At 48.0% G+C, this 18,436-nt stretch overlaps 1 protein-coding gene across 1 annotated transcript in view; it reads right to left on the reverse strand.

Annotated features, from left to right (window-relative positions):
- LOC140421095 (synaptojanin-2-like) overlaps window positions 1-18,436 on the reverse strand; it is a 287,869-nt gene that overhangs the window by 257,490 nt on the left and 11,943 nt on the right. The window contains 1 exon segment of the mRNA XM_072505504.1: window positions 4,088-4,174. Within this exon segment, the coding sequence (XP_072361605.1) occupies window positions 4,088-4,174 (87 nt within the window).

Raw genomic sequence — 18,436 nt, forward strand, 5'->3', positions numbered from 1 at the left:
GTCCATTCGCCTTACCTGTGGACAGGAGCCCAAATTCCAGCTGCAGTCTCTGACGCTCCTTCAGAAGCCCGTCAAATGTAGACTACATTAACCACACTACCCTCATCTACACAAGTAGGCACCTTGTCAAAAATTCAATCAAATTTGTAAGACATGACCTTTCTTTGACAAAACCATGCTGACTATCTTTGATTAATCATTGCCCCTCCAAGTGGAGATTAATTCTGTCCCTCAGAATCTTTTCCAGTATTTACCCTACCACTGAAGTTCGACTCACTGGCCTATAACTTCCTGGTTTATTCCTACTTCACTTCTTGAATAATGGCACCACATTAGCTGTCTTCCAGTCCTCTGGCCCCTCTCCTGTGGCCAGAGAAGATTTGAACATTTTTGTCAGAGTCACTGCAATTACCTCCCTTGCCTCCCATAGCAACCTGGGAATCATCTCATCTGGCCCTCTGGCACTTCATCACAACACACCTCCCTGATTTCTAGAACTACATCATCCTTCTCTATACTGAACACAGATGTAAAGTGCACATTTAAAACCTCACCTATATCTTCCGCTTCCACACACAAATTGCCATGTCAGTCCCTAGTGGACCCTACTCTTACCCTGGTTAACTTCCTGCCCTTAATGTACTTATACAATATGTTTGGATTTTCCTTTATTTTACCCACCAGCTCTGAAAGAAACTGCTGCAAAGATAGTGGAAGTGGCGGCTATGTTATTCCAAAATTCCTTAGATTAGAAATTCCATTAGATTGGAAATTGGCAAATGTTACACTGCTTTTCAAAAAAGGAGGGAGAGAGAGAATAGTGACCAACAGGCCAGTTAGCCTAGCATCAGTTGTTGGGGGAAATGCTGGAACCTATTATTAAAGAAGTTTTAACAATGCACTTAGTAAAACCATGTTGACGTGCTCTAATCATAATATGCTTTTCTAAAGGAAAACATGTTTGACCAATTTATTACAGCTTTTTGAGGATGTAACTGGTAGGTATATAAAGGGGAACCAGTAGATGTAGTCTACCTGGATTTACAAAAGGCATTCAATAAGGTGCCACACAAAATGTTAACAGGCAAGATAAGGATTCATGGAGTTGGAGGTAGTGTTTTAGCATGGGTAGAGGATCGGTTAACAGATAGAAAACAAAATGTTGGCATAAATGGAAAACAATCAAACAAACAATCAGAAAGACCAACATGCCGTTTGCCTTCATGAGAAGGGGATTGAAGAATAAGAATAAAGAGGTTTTGCTACAGTAACTTTGGTCAGACTACACATGGGATACTGTGTTCAGTTTTTGCCTCCACATTTAAAAAAGGATACACATGCATCGAAGGCAGTGCAGTGAAGGTTCACTAGATTGGTCCCTGGTGTGAGGGGGATGAGATGGTCCCTGGTGTGAAGGGGTTGTCCACTGATGAGATACTAAGTAAACTGGGCTTATGTTCACTGGAGTTTAGAAGAATAAGAGAGCAGGGGAGAAAGAGAGTGGGCTCAGGGATGATAAAAGACGTTGGAGAAGGTGGAGAAGGCAGGGTCAGAGAAAGGGGATGGTGATTCAAAAAAGGTGGCCAGGATCCGAGACATGACTCAAAGTTAGGAAACCTAATTAGCAGGGTGATGTGCCATCAACAGGGCATTTGAACTTATTGCTGAGTTCAAACAGACCACATTCTGCTGGTTCAAGGCACTTAAACTGCAGTGTCTGAGTCATGAATTGATGGAGTAGACATAAATGCTTGTGAAGGACAGATAAGGTCTGTTTTGAGTGTCAAGAAAAAGATTTTTCAAATCTCCTGTTCTTTAAACATGAAAAATAAGGCTTAAGCTGTCGCAGATTTGACAACATGCCTGTTGGACCGTTTTGATTAGTTTAGAAAAAAAACATTACCATCTGGTTGTGCAGTTTCAAAGAGTTCTTTGTTGACATTTCCACAAGCATTATTATTATGTCACCACAAATGCTTGGCTGAGTTTCAAAAGCTACAATTATTTCAGCTAAGGGTTCAGAATTCATGGTTTGATTGAAAGTTTAATGAGGTTATTAAAGAATTAGCTGTCTCTGCTGTGAGGTCTAAATAGAAGTTTGCTTTTATAAGAGGTTAACAACATGGAGATATTTAAAAGTTTGAATGAGTTTCTTGAATGGGAGTTTTGTTCACTATTGGGTGGGCCTGATTGAGAGCTGTGTTCTATAGTGAACACTGTCAGATTGATCAATCTCAACATGGCTCCTGAGGTCTGTCTATGATGACTATTGCATGAGTGGCTATATAGGTGGAAAGGGAGTGGGTGTGGCATGGAGGTGGCATTGGGATATGAGGGTCCTTAATTTGGCATGGGGAGTAGATGGGAGTGTGAGCCACCGTGCAGCATATTTGCAGGGTTGGCGTGCCCAACTTGATCCTACCCCGGAGCAAACAATGGATCTAATGGGGCTCTTCAAACCAAGACAGACCTGCTGAATCAGGAAATTTCCTACTCGCGCTAGCTGCCTCGATAGGGTAAGTAATAGGAAACTGTTTCCAATAGCAGTAAGTTCAGTCACATGAATTTAAGAAAATTAGCAAATAAAAAAAATCAAGGCTAGTTAAAATTTGGTTTGCGCTCTGAATTATCTCAATCTTGGAATATTGGAAGCAAATTCAATACGAGCTTTAAATATTGGACTGGATCCACATTTGAAGAGGTGAAATTTTCAGTGCTTTGTGGATGAGGAGGTGTTATTCTCTGTTCTTACCTAATAGGGCCTGTTAACCAATAGTTTATTGTGATAAGGTGAATAGGTGTAGGGTTAGTTAATTGTACTCAGATCGAGGTATAGAGTCAGCCAGTGTTGGATTGGAGAAGTGTTAATTAATAAAGTTGGAATATTGTGTGCAGTTCTGGTCACCACACCATTGGAAGGACAGGATTGCACTGGAGGGAATGCTGAAAAGATTCACCAGGACAATAATAATAATAATCTTTATTGTCACAAGTAGGCTTACATTAGCACTGCAATGAAATTACTGTGAAAAGCCCCTAGTCGTCACACTCCGGCGACTGTTCGGGTACATGAAGGGAGAATTCAGAATGTCCACTTCACCTAACAAGCACGTCTTTTGGGATTTGAGGGAGGAAACCGGTACACCCGTTGCCTGGGATGGAAAGTTTCAGGTATGAGGAGAGGAGAGATTGGATAGGCTGGGTTTGTTTCCCTCGAGCAGTGGAGGCTGGGGCGGGGGTTGGGGGGACAAAATTGAGAGGCATAGATAGGGTAATAATCATTTCCCCCATGGAAGAGGTGTCGAAGACCAGAGGGCATAGGTTTTAAGGTAAGGGGTAAGTGGTTTAGATGGGGATCTGAGGAAACATTTAGTCACCCAGAGTGTGGTGGGAATATGGAACACGCTGCCTGAGGAGGGTGGTGGAGGCAGGTACTCTCACAACATTAAAGAAGCATCTGGATGAGCAATTAAATCACCAAGGCATAGTAGGCTATAGACCAAGTGCTGGTAAATGGGATTAGTATAGATTGGTATGTGATGGTCAGCACTGACATAGTGGACTGAAGGGCCCGTTTGTGTGCTGTGTGACGATGAATCTAATTAACCTCTGTGGAAAGCAATAAACGGTCTGCACCAAAGCATCCTAGTCTCTGTGACTTGTTCACAACCAGGCTTGGAAATTCACTAACACAAGCGATTAGGTCAAATTAAATAGCTCTTTCAAAGAGCCAGTACAGGAACAGTGGGCCAAATGGCCTCCTGTGTGTTGAATGATTCTTCAACGTGCAGCAGTAAGCAATAAAATAGACTTTTCAAATTATAACAATTGATAATTAAACAGGCAATAAAAACTAAAAAAGTAAGTACCAATGCAAGAAGGTCCCCGTGCAATGTGAAATTTAATAATATTAGATTGATATGATTGACATGGCACAGAAAAGTGCTATCCAGAACTTGGTATGAAGATAGATCCTGACAATTTATAAAGCGGGTACATCCTTGCTAAATCTAACAAGATTCTAGCATTGACCAAGTGTGTTCCATGAGATAAGTGGGAGGTTCTACAAGATAATCTGTCCACTTACCACTCTTTAGACGGAGTACACCCAGACACCCATATGCATCCATTATTTTCACATAATGACTCTTCACGGTCTCCTTCTCCTCAGTTGCTGCAAAAACAAAGACACCATTTGACATGTGGAATCTAACTGAATTCAGACAATAATGATGTTCAATGATGTAAGAGCATCTAGTCCCATAAAATACAAGTCAGAATAGGAAATGCTGTGTGATTCAAGATCCAGTTGGCCAAATACAATCTGCTTGATCTTTCATCTCCCCTCCATTTTAAAGTTCTTATTCTCATTCATTCTTTAGTTACCTCCAGCATTCACAAACTCAGTAGCTGACCTGTTCCCAGAGTTGGGCACTGGGGGATGACACTTAGATTGACTTGACATTTCATTTCCATCAAGGGCAGCACTAAGTCTCCGTTAGGTACTTTCATTACCAGCATTGCTGAGTTAGCAAAAGTCAGCACACTATCTATTGCAATTTTCATTGAACCTTTACAGCCAGATAAGATTTTTAATTCTTCCTGTCTGGGTTGAATATAAAACCAGGCCTCAGATTTGAAAGGACAAAGCAATACTTCTCGATATTGAGTTTAAATTCAGAAGAGTTCTGCAGTGACCACTTACATTAACCTTTAGCTAATCTCGTGCTCCACAGTGCCAAGCAAATCAGAAGATGAATAATGGCAGCTTTTACTTGAAATCTAATCTTGAAAATATTTCCACAATGTTAATGCTTTCACCTACCAATTGGGTAGAGGTCCCCATCATCATGGTGGCCTTGACTTTAACATTTAATTAATCGATGGAACATAAATTGTACACGTCTGTTGGTCCGCTGTCTCCAGGAACTGACTGATTCTGTCACAGTTCCAGGTCTATGATTTGCGACAATAGGGATCAGGTGTCAATGAAGCCCAGATGCTAGTAAGCAATTTCTAGGGAGTGCAGACTCTACATCAATACATAAAAAGTCATAAAGTGTACATCATACACCAGCAAACCATGGTGTTAATAAAAATGATCTTTATTGTCACAAATAGGCTGACATTTACACTGCAATGAAGTTACTGTGAAAAGCCCCTTGTCGCCACATCCGGCACCTGTTTGGGTACACAGAAGGAGAATTCAGAATGCCCAAATTACCTAACTGTGGAAGGGAAATAATGTGAGGATCAGTTGCCCACTTAGAGCATACATTAATTTCTGAACAAAAGATAAAAAGGTCAGGTAATGGAAAAACATTCTGCTTAATATTTTGTTCTCAGCCGTATTTTGATAACACACTGTCCTCCCGAAAGATAACAAATAGGTACGAGAATTGTTTTTAAACCAAGGGCAAAACATTCATATTTTCTCCTGCGTATGTTCCCAAGGTTTTATTCCTTCAGAGTTGTTTAATTCACACTATTTTTTTTTTCATAAACATTTTATTGAGGTATTTTTGGTATAGTAACAACAACAAGATAAACAATATACATGAAACCATAAACATAGTGCAAAAGCCATTTACCTCTCGTACAGGTCCCACCCTTATTGACCCCCTACTCTAATCTAAACTACGCACCCCCCCGCCCAACCCGTCTGCTGACGATTAATTTCCCGCAAAGAAGTCGACAAACGACTGCCACCTCCGGGTAAACCCTAACAGTGACCCTCTCAAGGCGAACTTGATTTTCTCCAAACAGAGAAAGCTAGCCATGTCCGATAGCCAGATCTCCGACTTCGGGGGCTTTGAGTCCCTCCATGCTAATAGTATCCATCTCCGGGCTACCAGGGAAGCAAAGGCCAGAACATCTGCCTCTTTCTCCTCCTGGATTCCCGGGTCTTCTGACACCCCTAAAATCACCACCTCTGGACTCCGCTCCACCCTTGTTTTTAACACTGTGGACATGACGTCCGCAAGCCCCTGCCAAAATCCCCTAAGCTTTGGACATGTCCAAAACATGTGGACATGGTTCGCCGGTCCTCCCGCACATTTTGCACACCTGTCTTCCACCCCAAAGAATCTGCTCATCCGGGCCACTGTCATGTGAGCCCGGTGAACAACCTTAAATTGTATCAGGCTGAGCCTGGCACATGTTGCAGACGTGTTGACTCTACTCAATGCGTCTGCCCATAGGCCATCCTCTATCTCACCTCCCAGCTCCTCCTCCCACTTGCACTTCAGCTCCTCGGTCTGCGTCTCCTCCGACCCCATAAGCTCCTTATAAATGTCCAAGATGCTCCCTTCTCCTACCCACCCTCTGGAAACTACCCTGTCCTGAATCTCCCTTAGCGGTAGGAGCGGGAAGTTGACACCTGTTTATGAAGGAAGTCCCGTACCTGCAGATACCTGAATTTGTTTCCCCTCGCCAACCCAAACCTTTCCTCCAACGCCCTCATACTCGGAAAGCTCCCGTCTATGAACATATTCCCCATCCTCTCAATCCCCACGCTCCGCCATAATCGGAACCCCCCTTCCATACCCCTCGGGGCAACCAGTGATTATCACAGATTGGGGCCCAGACCGATGCTCCCACTGCTCCCACATGCCGCCTCCACTGGCCCCAAACTCTCAGGGCCGCCACCACCACTGGACTGGTGGAGTACCGTGCCGGCGGGAACGGCAGAGATGCAGTTACCAACACCCCAAAACTGGTGCCCTTACATGAAGGGCACCAAAATGATCAGGGGGTTAGATAGGGTGGACAGTGAGAGCCTTCTCCCGTGGATGGAAATTGCTAGCACGAGGGGGCATAGTCTTAAACTGAGGGGTAATAGATATAGGACAGAGGTCAGAGGTAGGTTCTTTACGCAAAGAGTGGTGAGGCCGTGGAATGCCCTGCCTGCAACAGTAGTGAACTCGCCAACATTGAGGGCATTTAAAAGTTTATTGGATAAGCATATGGATGATAATGGCATAGTGTAGGTTAGATGGCTTTTGTTTCGGTGCAACATCGTGGGCCGAAGGGCCTGTACTGCGCTGTATCGTTCTATGTTCTAAGCCGCCTCCATACGCACTCATGCCGACCCCTCCCCCACCACCCACTGCCTGATCATGGCTATATTGGCCGCCCAGTAATAGTTGCTAAAATTTGGCAGTGCCAGCCCGCCCTCTCCCCGACCACACTCAAGCATTACCTTCCTTACCCGCGGGGTCTTGCCCGCCCAGACGAAGCCCGTGATCACTCTGTTGACCCGCTTCAAAAAGGACCGCGGGATATAGATGGGGAGACACTGAAATACAAATAGGAATCTCGGGAGGACAGTCATCTTCACCGTTTGCACCCTCCTAGCCAGAGACAACGGAAACACGTCCCATCTCCGAAAATCGTCCTTCATTTGGTCCACAAGCTGGGCCAGATTCAATTTATGCAGCCGGTCCCATTCCCGTGCCACCTGGATGCCTAGGTACTGTTGCTAACTTTTGGTTGGTTCACTTGGCTCTGTTTTATAACCTTTGCTCTCGAGTCGCCAGGTATCTTTGATACCGCCACGAGGTTCAAGTTTGAGTAATGACCAATAACTCAATACACCGATTAGTAAGATTTAAATCAAAGCACATTTATTATACACAGTAATCGCTACTCATGCACAAATTCTACATCTAAGCTACTTCTACGACTAACAGGCCGATACTTAACTTGGGACTGGCCCACCAGGTCAGGGAAACAAATGGCCTTTCGTTCGGGTTCTGTGTCTGCGGGATTCGAAGTTGGTACGGATTGGTAGCTAGGAGCGCCTATCTCGTAGCGAGCGCTGACTTAAGAGTAATGATCTCTCGGCGGCCGTTGGACCGGTCACGGTCAATGTTGGTTCGCGTTGCTGGGTGACCCGGTCAAGAAGAACGATTTGAACTTGGGGGCTTAACTTTATAGTCCCCAGGGGCTTCCCGCCTTTTGGGGCGGACCCTGTACCTGGTTCTAGGTGATTGGACTTTGTTCCAATTCCTTGGTTCGATTCCTCCAATACTGGAGCGGTTCCCTGATCGATGGGCGGTCTTGAGGTGTCCGTTAACCTCTTTTGTGTTGGCTCCTGCTGGCGCCGGGGAGTCTGGCTTAGTTTTGTTTGTCCCAAATGTTGCTATTGTTCCCGGGGGTTGCTTATTAATATGTAGATGGTTGCTATATTATTATGCAGATGGCTGCTAGTATCGATGCTGTCTGGGCTTTTGCAGAGTTAAATACACAGCAAACCTGCATCTGTTGGTTTCTGCCTGTGTTGGCTGAATTTCCCTTCAGCCTTTGCCGTTTGCCATTTTAAATCGGGACTTGGCCAACTCAGGTGGCTACAGTACCTAAAGCTTCCCTTTACTAACCTAAATGGCAACTCTCCCACTTGCCTCTCCTGTCCCCTCGCCTGGACCACAAACATCTCACTCTTTCCCATATTAAGCTTATACCCCGAAAACCGGCCAAATTCCCCTAGAGTCCTCATGATTTCTTCCATCCCCTCTATTGGGTTCGAAACAGGTCATCCGCATAGAGCGAAACCCTGTGCTCCCCCCCCCCCCGGACCACCCCTTCCAGCCCCTTGAGGCTCTCAGAGCAATTGCCAACGGCTCTATAGCCAGCGCAAATAACAGTGGGGAAGAGGGGGCATCCCTGTGCCGTCCCCGATACAGTCTAAAATAATCCGATGTTGTCCTATTCGTCCGTACACTTGCCACAGGAGCCTGATACAGTAACCTGACCCAGTCAATAAAGTCCCGTCCGAATCTGAACCATCCCAGTATCTCCCATAGATAGTCCCACTCTCCCTGATCAAAAGCCTTTTCTGCATCCATTGCGATCACTACCTCCACCTCCCTACCTTCTGGGGGCATCATGATCACATTTAACAGCCTTCTTACATTGGCCACCAACTAACTGCCCTTAACAAACCCCATCTGGTCCTCCCCAATAACGTCCGCAATACAATCCTCGATCCTGGAGGACAAGATTTTGGCCAGCAACTTGGCAACATTCAACAGGGAGATCGGCCTGTAGGACCCACACAGCTCCGGGTTCTTGTCCCGCTTAAGAATCGGCGAAATCGTTGCCTGTGACATCATCGGGGGCAACACCTCTCTTTCCCTTGCCTCATTGAACAACCTCAACAACACCGGCCCCAATATCCCCGAGAATGTTTTATAAAACTCCACTGGATACCCGTTCGGACCCGGGGCCTTACCCGCCTGCATAGCCTTCAAGCCCTCCACTATCATTTCCAGCCCGTTTGGGGCCCCCAACCCTTCTACCCACTTCCCATCCACCTTTGGGAAATCCAGCCCCTCCATGAAGTGCCTCATCCCTTCGTGCCCTGTAGGGGGTTCCGGCCTGTACAGCCTGCTGCAGAAATCCCTAAACGCCTTGCTCACCCCTACTGAATCACCAACCAGGTTCCCATCTCCGTCCTTTACTTTCCCTATCTCCCTGGCTGCCTCCCTCTTCCTAAGCTGCTGTGCAAGCATTCTGCTGGCCTTTTCTCCATGTTCATAGATCGCCCTCTCGCCTTTCTCAGCTGCTCCACTGCCCTCCCTGTGGTCAGCACGCCTGTAGCCTCCGCCGTTCCCTTAAAAGTCCTGCCTCTGGGGTCTCTGCATACCTCCTATCAATCTGTAGTATCTCCTTTATCAGTCGGTCCGTCTCCACCCTGTCCACCTTCTCCCTATGGGCCCGGATTGAAATCAGCTCCCCCCTGACCACCGCCTTCAGTGCTTCCCACACCACCGCTGCTGAAATTTCCCCCGTGTCGATCACCTGCAGGTAGCTCTGAATACATTTCCTCAGCCGCTCGCACACCCCTTCATCCACCAAACGTCCCACATCCAACCTCCAGTGCGGGTGCTGGTTACTGTCTTTACTAACCTGCAGGTCAACCCAGTGCGGAGCATGGTCTGAGATTGTGATCGCCGAGTACCCCGTGTCCACCACCCCTTCCAGTAAGGCCCTACTCAAAATAAAGAAATCAATCCGGGAATACACTTTATGCACGTGTGAGTAGAAGGAGAACTCCTTCACCCTCGGCTGCCCAAATCTCCATGGATCCACCGCCCCCCCCCCATCAGCTCCATGAACCCTCTTAGTTCCTTTGCCATTGCTGGCACCCTGTCCGTTTTCGAGCTTGACCGGTCCAAGCCAGGGACCATAACTGTGTTGAAGTTCCCTCCCATGACCAACCTGTGCAAGTCCAGGTCCAGTATCTTCCCCAGCATCCTCTTTATAAACTCCACAACATCCCAATTTGGCGCATACACATTTACTAATACCGCCTGCACCCCCTCTAGCTTCCCACTGACCATAATGTACCGAACCTCCCACGTCCGAGACTATTCTACCCGCCTCAAACACCACCCGCTTATTGATCAAGATCGCGACACCTCTAGTCTTTGAATCTAGTCCCGAGTGAAAGACCTGACTGACCCAGCCTTTCCTCAGTCTAACCTGGTCCGTTACTCTAAGGAGCGTCTCCTGCAACATTACCACGTCTGCCTTCAATCCCCTAAGATGCGCGAACACACGTGCCCTTTTGACCGGCCCATTTAACCTTCGAACATTCCAGGTGATCAGCCTAGTTTGGGGAGCTCATTGCCTGCCTGCCTGCCGCCGCCCCCCCCCCCCCCCCCCCCGATCAGTCATCGCCTTTTTTAGGCCCGCCTCCAGCCCATGCTCCACGCCTCCACTGGTCCATCCCCAGGCAGCCCCCGCACTCAACCTCCTCTCTATCCCTCAGCCCATGTCCCTCCCTCGTCAGCAGAACATTCGCCGCCCTCCCCCCCCCTAATAACAACACCCTGTAACCCAACCCCTTTTCTAAACCAAACATATGCACACCCCCACTGCGCTTCCGAGAGCTAGCTCATCCAGCTAGCTTGGTGGCCCCCATCCCCGGCGCCCAGTAGTCTCCCACCTATTGTTCCCTCCCCCCCCCCACCCCCGCTCATACAAACAAACTCCATCATCAAACAATCCCCACACAATTGCCCAACAGAAAAACACCAAGATCAAAACAAGCACACCTCCATCCCCCAACAGTGCAAATGAAAACCTTAACTCACTCAGCTCTACCGCTGGTTACAAATCAAGCAAACGGCATCACAAACATCTTCCGTGAAACACAAAACGAGAAACTTTTTACAAAAAACAGAGATACAAAAAGAAAAAACAAAAACATGAACGTTGCAGCCAAGTTCAAAAGTTCTCAATCCATCACCAGCTCTTTCTTTTCCACAAAGTCCAACGCATCCTCAGGCGACTCGAAGTAGAAGTGCTGATCCTCATGCGTGACCCAGAGACGGGCTGGGTATAACAGTCCAAACTTCACCTTTTTCTTAAAAAGGATCAACCTGATCCGGTTGAAGCCTGCTCTTCTCCTGGCCACCTCTACACTCAGGTCTGGTAAACCCGCAGGATGCTATTGTCCCACTTACAGCTCCATGTCTGCTTGGCCCACTGTAAAATGCGCTCCTTATCCGAGAACCTGTGGAATCATACCGCCATTGCCCTCGGGGGGGGGGGGGGGTCTCCCATTCGCGGCTTCCTCGCGAGTGCTCTGTGAGCCCTATCCACCTCCAAGGGCCGGTAGAATGCCCCATCCCCAGCAGCTTCACAAACATGTCCGCGATGTATCCCCCAGCGTCCGATCCTTCGGGCCCCTCCGGGAGCCCGACGATTCTTAGGTTCTGCTGGCGGGAATTTTCTAGGTCCTCCACCTTCTCCAAGAGCTTCTTCTGCTGGTCCCTCAGCATCCCCACCTCCAGCTCCACCGCAATCTGAAGTTCCTCTTGCTCAGCCAGCGCCTTCTCCACCTTCTGGATCGCCCGATCCTGGACGTCCATCTATGCTCCAACCACTCAATCGACTCTTTTACCGGGTCCAAGCAGTCCCGTTTCTACGCAACAAAGCCTTCCTGAATGACTTGCATCAGCTGCTCCATAGACTGCTGGGTCGACAAGCCAGAGGTCCGAACCTCCGCCATGCTGTCTTCTGTTGCAGCTACAGCCCAAGCCTTCTCTATCTTTTTGTTTCTGCCCTTACGAACACTTCTAGTCCTTCTCTCCATGCACCGAAGTGGGAATTCAGTAAACAATTGCCACTAACATCCGTTTTACAATTCAAGTCCGGTAGAAAAACGGGGGAAAGGTCCAAAAGTCCGACCAGAGCGGGAGCCACCAAATGTGCGACTTACTTTTCCATAGCCGCCACCGGAAGTCTAATTCACACTATTAATATAATGGTTTTCAACTGTATAATTCAGTGCACTGTGGAATGGCTACTTAGCCAGACCACGGCCCTCTCCGCAAATATTTGTGTCAAATAAATTTCCTGAATCGAAGCTTGAAAAATTTGTCTTTATTATAATTTCCATGACACTAACAGCGCATCTTTCGGGACTTGTGGGTGGTGTTAGCTATGGCTCAGTGGCAGCATTCTTGCCTCTGAGCCAGAAGGCTGTAGGTTCAAGTTTCACTTCAGAGACTCTAGATTGACACACCAGAGAAGTACTGACTGAGTTCTGAATGCACTAAGTTTTAGATGAGATATTAAGTCTTCCCTTTAAGGCTACATAAAATTCCCATTTCAGAGCTGCAGAATCAAATACTTAAGCCTCAACCAACGTGACCAAAATGATAATCTAGTGATTGTCATCTTGTTTGTGCAACCTTGCTGTGCACAAATTAGCTGCAACATTTCTGACATTACAACAGTGTCTATTTAAATGTTGGTCTTTTTTTTTCCACCACTCTGAACACTCTCCGACCCTTCTACAAGCCACAGTAGTTTCTCTCCATTTTCTGTTGAACTCAACACTTCTGTTAAATTTCCTCTTAATCGTCTCTGCTTGGGGGAGAACAACCCCGGTCTCTCTAATTTCTCCACTTAACTGAAGTCTCTTCACCTTTGTACAATTCCAGGAAATCTCTTCTGCACCTTCTCCAAGGCCCTTCCCCAAGGTGTGGCACCAAGAATTAAGGCCTAACCAAAGCTTTACGACAAACTGCTTGCTTTGGCTCTCTATGCATCTATTGATAAAGCCAAGGCTTACATGTGCTTTTTTAAACAGCCTTAACAACTTGACGTGCCACCTACAATGATTTGTGTGGACACACCCTCAGGTCTGTTGCCGCATCACCTTTAAAACTCTACTTCGTCAATATTGTCTATCACAATTTATCTGCCATGTGACTGCCCTTTTCACTAGTTTGTTAAGGCCTCCTAAAAGTTGTTACTATCCTCATCATTTGAGTTTTAGGCCATCAGCAATTTTTTCAGATTATGCTCTGTATATCCAAGTTCAATTAATATCAAAAACAGCAATGGTTCTAATAGCATCCCCAAGGGAACAAAACACCACTGTTTACTCTGTTCCATTCTGAAAAACAGCATCCAGCACTACTTTCTGCTTTGCATCCCTCAGCCAATTTCACATCAACACAGCCACTGTTAGGGCAGCACGGTGGCGCAGTGGTTAGCACTGCTGCCTCACAGTGCCGAGGTCCCAGGTTCGACCCCGGCCCTGGGTCACTGTCCATGCGGTGTTTGCACATTCTCCCCGCGTTTGTGTGGGTTTCGCCCACACATAGAACATAGAGTGCAGAAGGAGGCCATTTGGCCCATCAAGTCTGCATCAACCCACTTAAGCCCTCACTTCCGCCCTATCCCCGTAACCCAATAACCTCTCCTAACCTTTTTGGTCACGAAGGGCAATTTATCATGACCAATCCACCTAACCTGCACATCTTTGGACTGTGGGAGGAAACCGGAGCACCCGGAGGAATCCCAGTCAGACAGTGACCCAGCGGGGAATCGAACCTGGGACGCCGACGCTGTGAAGCCACAGTGCTATCCATTTGTGCTACCGTGCTGCCCCACAACCTAAAGATGTGCAGGGTAGCTGGATTGGCCACGCTAAATTGCTCCTTAATTGGAGAAAATGATTTGAGTACTCTAAATTTATAATAAAAGGAAAACACTACCACTGGTATCACCATTTTAATCCCACAGGTTTCTGAACACTTCATCTTTTGCTGCATGTCTTTATGGCCAATTGTGCTCGTCTCTGAGCACTTAATAAATGAGGAAATCCGGCCCTCTATGTAACACCAGTTGAGGCGTGGAGCTGAGGTTACAATCATGTCAGCTATGATTTCACTGAATGATGGAGCAGGCTCGAAGGACCGAGTGGCCTACTCCTGCTCCTAATTTGTATGTTCGTACACAATACTCTGAATTTAATGAATTCCATGTTGGTGGATTCATGCATTAATTCAATTGGAACATTTAAAATTTGCATAATTCTCCTTTTGCGCAATATTTCAACATAGGAACTCAGAGAGGTGGAAAAACAAAAATATGTTCAGAAAGCTCATTTAAAATTCTTTCTTCATAAAATGTATCAGGGTTTGTAAGCAAATGGAAGGAGGTTTACCCAGCACTTGTCATAAAGAGTGACCCTTATTACTGAAGGAAGTGAAGATTTGATGTAAATGCTCACAGTAATTTATATTAAAATATCGCACAATCTTTGAACATTTCTACCCACGAAAATTATTTGAACTGTTACGAGGATTATGATAGAAGCATGATTTAGAAGCCCCCATTTTAGAAACATGGGGCGTCATTCTCCGGCTCCCCGCCGGGTTGGAGAATCACCAGGGGCTGCCGTGAATCCCGCCCCCGCCAGTTGCCGAAGTCTCCGGCACCGGATATTCGGCGGGGGCGGGAATCGGTCCGTGCCGGTTGGCGGGCCCCCCCACTGGATTCTCCGGCCCGGATGGGCCGAAGTCCCGCCGATAAATTACCTGTCCCGCCGGCGTGGATTAAACCACCTTTTGAACGGCGGGACAAGGTGGCGTGGGTGGGCTCCGGGGTCCTGGGGGGGTCGCGGGGCGATCTGGCCCCGGGGGGTGCCCCACGGTGGCCTGGCCCGCGATCGGGGCCCACCGATCCGCGGGCGGGCCTGTGCCGTGGGGGCACTCTTTCCCTTCCGCCTCCGCCACGGTCTCCACCATGGCGGAGGCGGAAGAGACTCCCTCCACTGCGCATGCGTGGGAAACTGTCAGTGGCCGCTGACGCTCCCGCGCATGCGCCGCCCCGATATGTTATTTCCGTGCCAGCTGGCGGGGCAACAAAGGCCGTTTCCGCCAGCTGGCGGGGCGGAAATCCCTCCGCCGTCGGCCTAGCCCCTCAATGTTGGGGCTCGGCCCCCAAAGATGCGGAGCATTCCGCACCTTTGGGCCGGCGCGATGCCCGTCTGATTGGCGCCGTTTTGGGCGCCAGTCGGCGGACATCACACCGTTTGGGGAGAATTTCGTCCATTATTAGTGTTCAGTTAATTTTATTTTGATGTGCTATCCTTTAGAAATCGGTGTGTTATCTTACACTGATATGCCGTGCAAGGGATACAATTCTACAAGGATACACCATTTACTGAAAAGAAATACATCAAAAAGATAAGGGGTGTCAAGTCAACAGGTCCATTTTTGGTGATAAACACTGGCAGAAGACAGCAGTTATACTGAAACAACTCACAAAGTGTTTCCCAGCTGCTGGGCGAATGGTGCAATTGAGTACACTGCATCTTGAAGGGCACTTTAGGGAAAACCAATAGAAAATGCAGTTGAAAGCAGATGGCTTTCAAGTAGAGGTAGGTAGGGCAAGGTGGCTGAGATTTAGGATGTAATTCCAGAGTGCAGGAAAGCAATCTCTGAACTACACAGCATGGCATATCCCTATTCTGTAGAATCAATAGGTTCAATCTCACCAATATAAACAGCTGATCTGTGGGATTCTCCCAAATCCCCACGATGGTCCGACGCCGGTATAAAAAGCGGCATGAACCGCTGCGGCGTCGGGCCGACCAGAAGTTGCGGAGTTCTCCACACTTCCGGGGCTAGGCCGGCGCCGGAGAGGTTGGCGGCCGAAGGGCCGGCGCGAGTTAGCGCATGCGCAGACCGACCGGCATATTCTGCCGCATGCGCAGCGGGGTGTCTTCTCCGTGCCGGCCATGGCGGAGCCCTACAGTGGCCGGCGCGGAAGGAAGGAGTGCCCCCACGGCACAGGCCCGCCCGCAGATCAGTGGGCCTCGATCGCGGGCAAGGCCAACGTGGGGGCCCTCCCTGGGGTCAGATCCCCCCGGGCCCTCCCCCCTCCCACCGAGTATCGCACCAGCAGGCCTACCAGCCAGGTCCCACCGTGTGGGACCATGTCCAATTCATGCCGGCGGGTCTGGCCAGAAACCAAGGGCCGCTCGGCCCATCGGGGCCCGGAGAATTGCCCGCCCCACCCAAAAACCGGCGCCGGAGCGGCGGGGCGGGCTTCACGCCGACCCCCAGGGATTCTCCGACAGAAACATGGAAATGATGTTGAATTTTTCTAAAACACTGGCTCAACTGGAGTATGGTGCCCAATGCTGCACACTTCACCCAAGGATGGATGTGACGGCATTAAAGAGGATGCAGATTCATGAGAATGTTTCTCAGGATAAGAGATTTCAGTTCCGTGGATGGATTGGAGAAACTGGGGCTGAGGGGAGATTTGGTAGAAGTGTTCAAAATCATGTGAAGTCTAGGCAAAGTTGATCGGGTGAAACTCTTCCCATTGGCAGAATGGTCTGCAACCAGAGGAATGAAGTTCAAAGTGTTGGCAAAAGAAGCAAAGTTGACATGAGAAAAATCCTTTTCACAGTGCAAGTGGTTCCAATGTGGCATCGATGGTGCAGGCGGGTTCAATTGTGACTTTCAAAAGGAAATCAGGTGAATGCTCCAAGAAACAAGAAAATGAATGATCACAAGGAAACGGTGGAGAAGTGGAACTCTCTATATTGCTGTTACAGAGAGCTGGCGTGGACTTGAAAAGTATTCGGGTCAAGTTGCCATTGTGTGGCCCAGGGGAAAAGGTTAGAAAATAGTTAGAGAGTATCTATTTTATTTCAGAGTGGAAAATCACTCAATGTACCAACATCATCTACAAATAAGACTACACGTTAAAGATGCTGCCTGTTTGCATCTAGTTGTCGGGGAATCTTGGCGCGTTGGCTTTCTGAAACGAAAATAAGCAGCTGCCATTGTCTCAATGGTAATATGGGTTTTGCTAGAACTGGGTAACGGGCAACTCTCACCCTCGTGCTCACACCATCTATGGTGCTCGAAAATGCCAAAGCGGTGACAAGATCATCGAGCTTCAGGATCTCTCGTGGATACCAAAGAACGAAGCATCTTAACTTCCACCATGTCATCTCCCCGATGCCCAAGCAATCCACAGCCTGAACTCCAGCTGGGGAGATGACTCGACACAATCAGCTAATTCCAATCCCTCACGGTGAGCATCGAGAATAAGATAATATAGGGCCAGTGAACAGGGGGTCCAATCGACCCCAGGCTTCAAAGACCAGATACACAGTGCTCCATCGAACCCGATATGCCCAACTTCCAGATCAAGATTACTAAATTGGGAAAGGGAACTCTCCTCTCACTTCTCCACAGAGCTCACAGATACACCCATGTCCTGCCCTTACCTCCCAAACCTGTCAGGATAGACGACACACCATGCAGCAGGATTTCAACGAATCAAAGACAGGCCCTTAGCATGGAAAGTGCTCTATCACATACAAGGATACTTTCCTGCACCTCCACCATTCTCCCAAGGATCCCTGGCAATCCCGCAAAGTGAGCTCCAAAGACGGAGCCGAGATCCTCATCGAGAACAACATTCTCAATGTTGGCCATCAATGCCACTACAAGCTGGGCCCACTCCAACCGCCACGGTCAAACAAGGATTCTCTACGATTTAACTCGGATCCTTATAGCAAAACTCCAATCGGGATCAACCAGGGATATACTGCAAGACATATCCCAAAAGAAAGACAATTGTGAAATCTTTGCTACGGTGTGACTCCTGTGCCAGCACTCTATTATTGGAACCCTTGCCAGTGAGAAAAGAATATTTGAGCACACCTGTCCCGTTCGCCTTCTGAATAACAATTATTCCGGAAAAGACTCACTTTCTACCCTTCAATTCTCTCAGTCTCTCCACACAAGCAGTAAGGCCACCATGTGGCACAGAGAATGGAGGGAGCAGCTGACCCGTCCCTCCAGCCCCTGGACGTCCTGCCCTGGAGCCCTGGTTGGATGTGGTGCCCATCTTTTTGTGGGCTGTTGAGGGAGCCTGGCCAAGTTTGCCTCCACGGTTTGATACTAATTCCCTTTCCTTTAAGTCTTCCTCCAGGCTGACTGATAGGCAGGAGGTCACTCTGTCTGCTGACAGGAAGAGGAGGCCTCCCAGCCAGACCAAAGCAGCCTGGACAGAGGTCGCAAGGGGAGTGAATATCTGTAGAAGCACCTCCAGGACACGGCTGCAAGTGCTGTAAAAGGCTCAATGATCTCTTACACAGTCT

This window comes from Scyliorhinus torazame, chromosome 1 (assembly GCF_047496885.1).
Source record: "Scyliorhinus torazame isolate Kashiwa2021f chromosome 1, sScyTor2.1, whole genome shotgun sequence".
In the NCBI taxonomy this organism is placed as follows: Eukaryota; Metazoa; Chordata; class Chondrichthyes; order Carcharhiniformes; family Scyliorhinidae; genus Scyliorhinus; species Scyliorhinus torazame.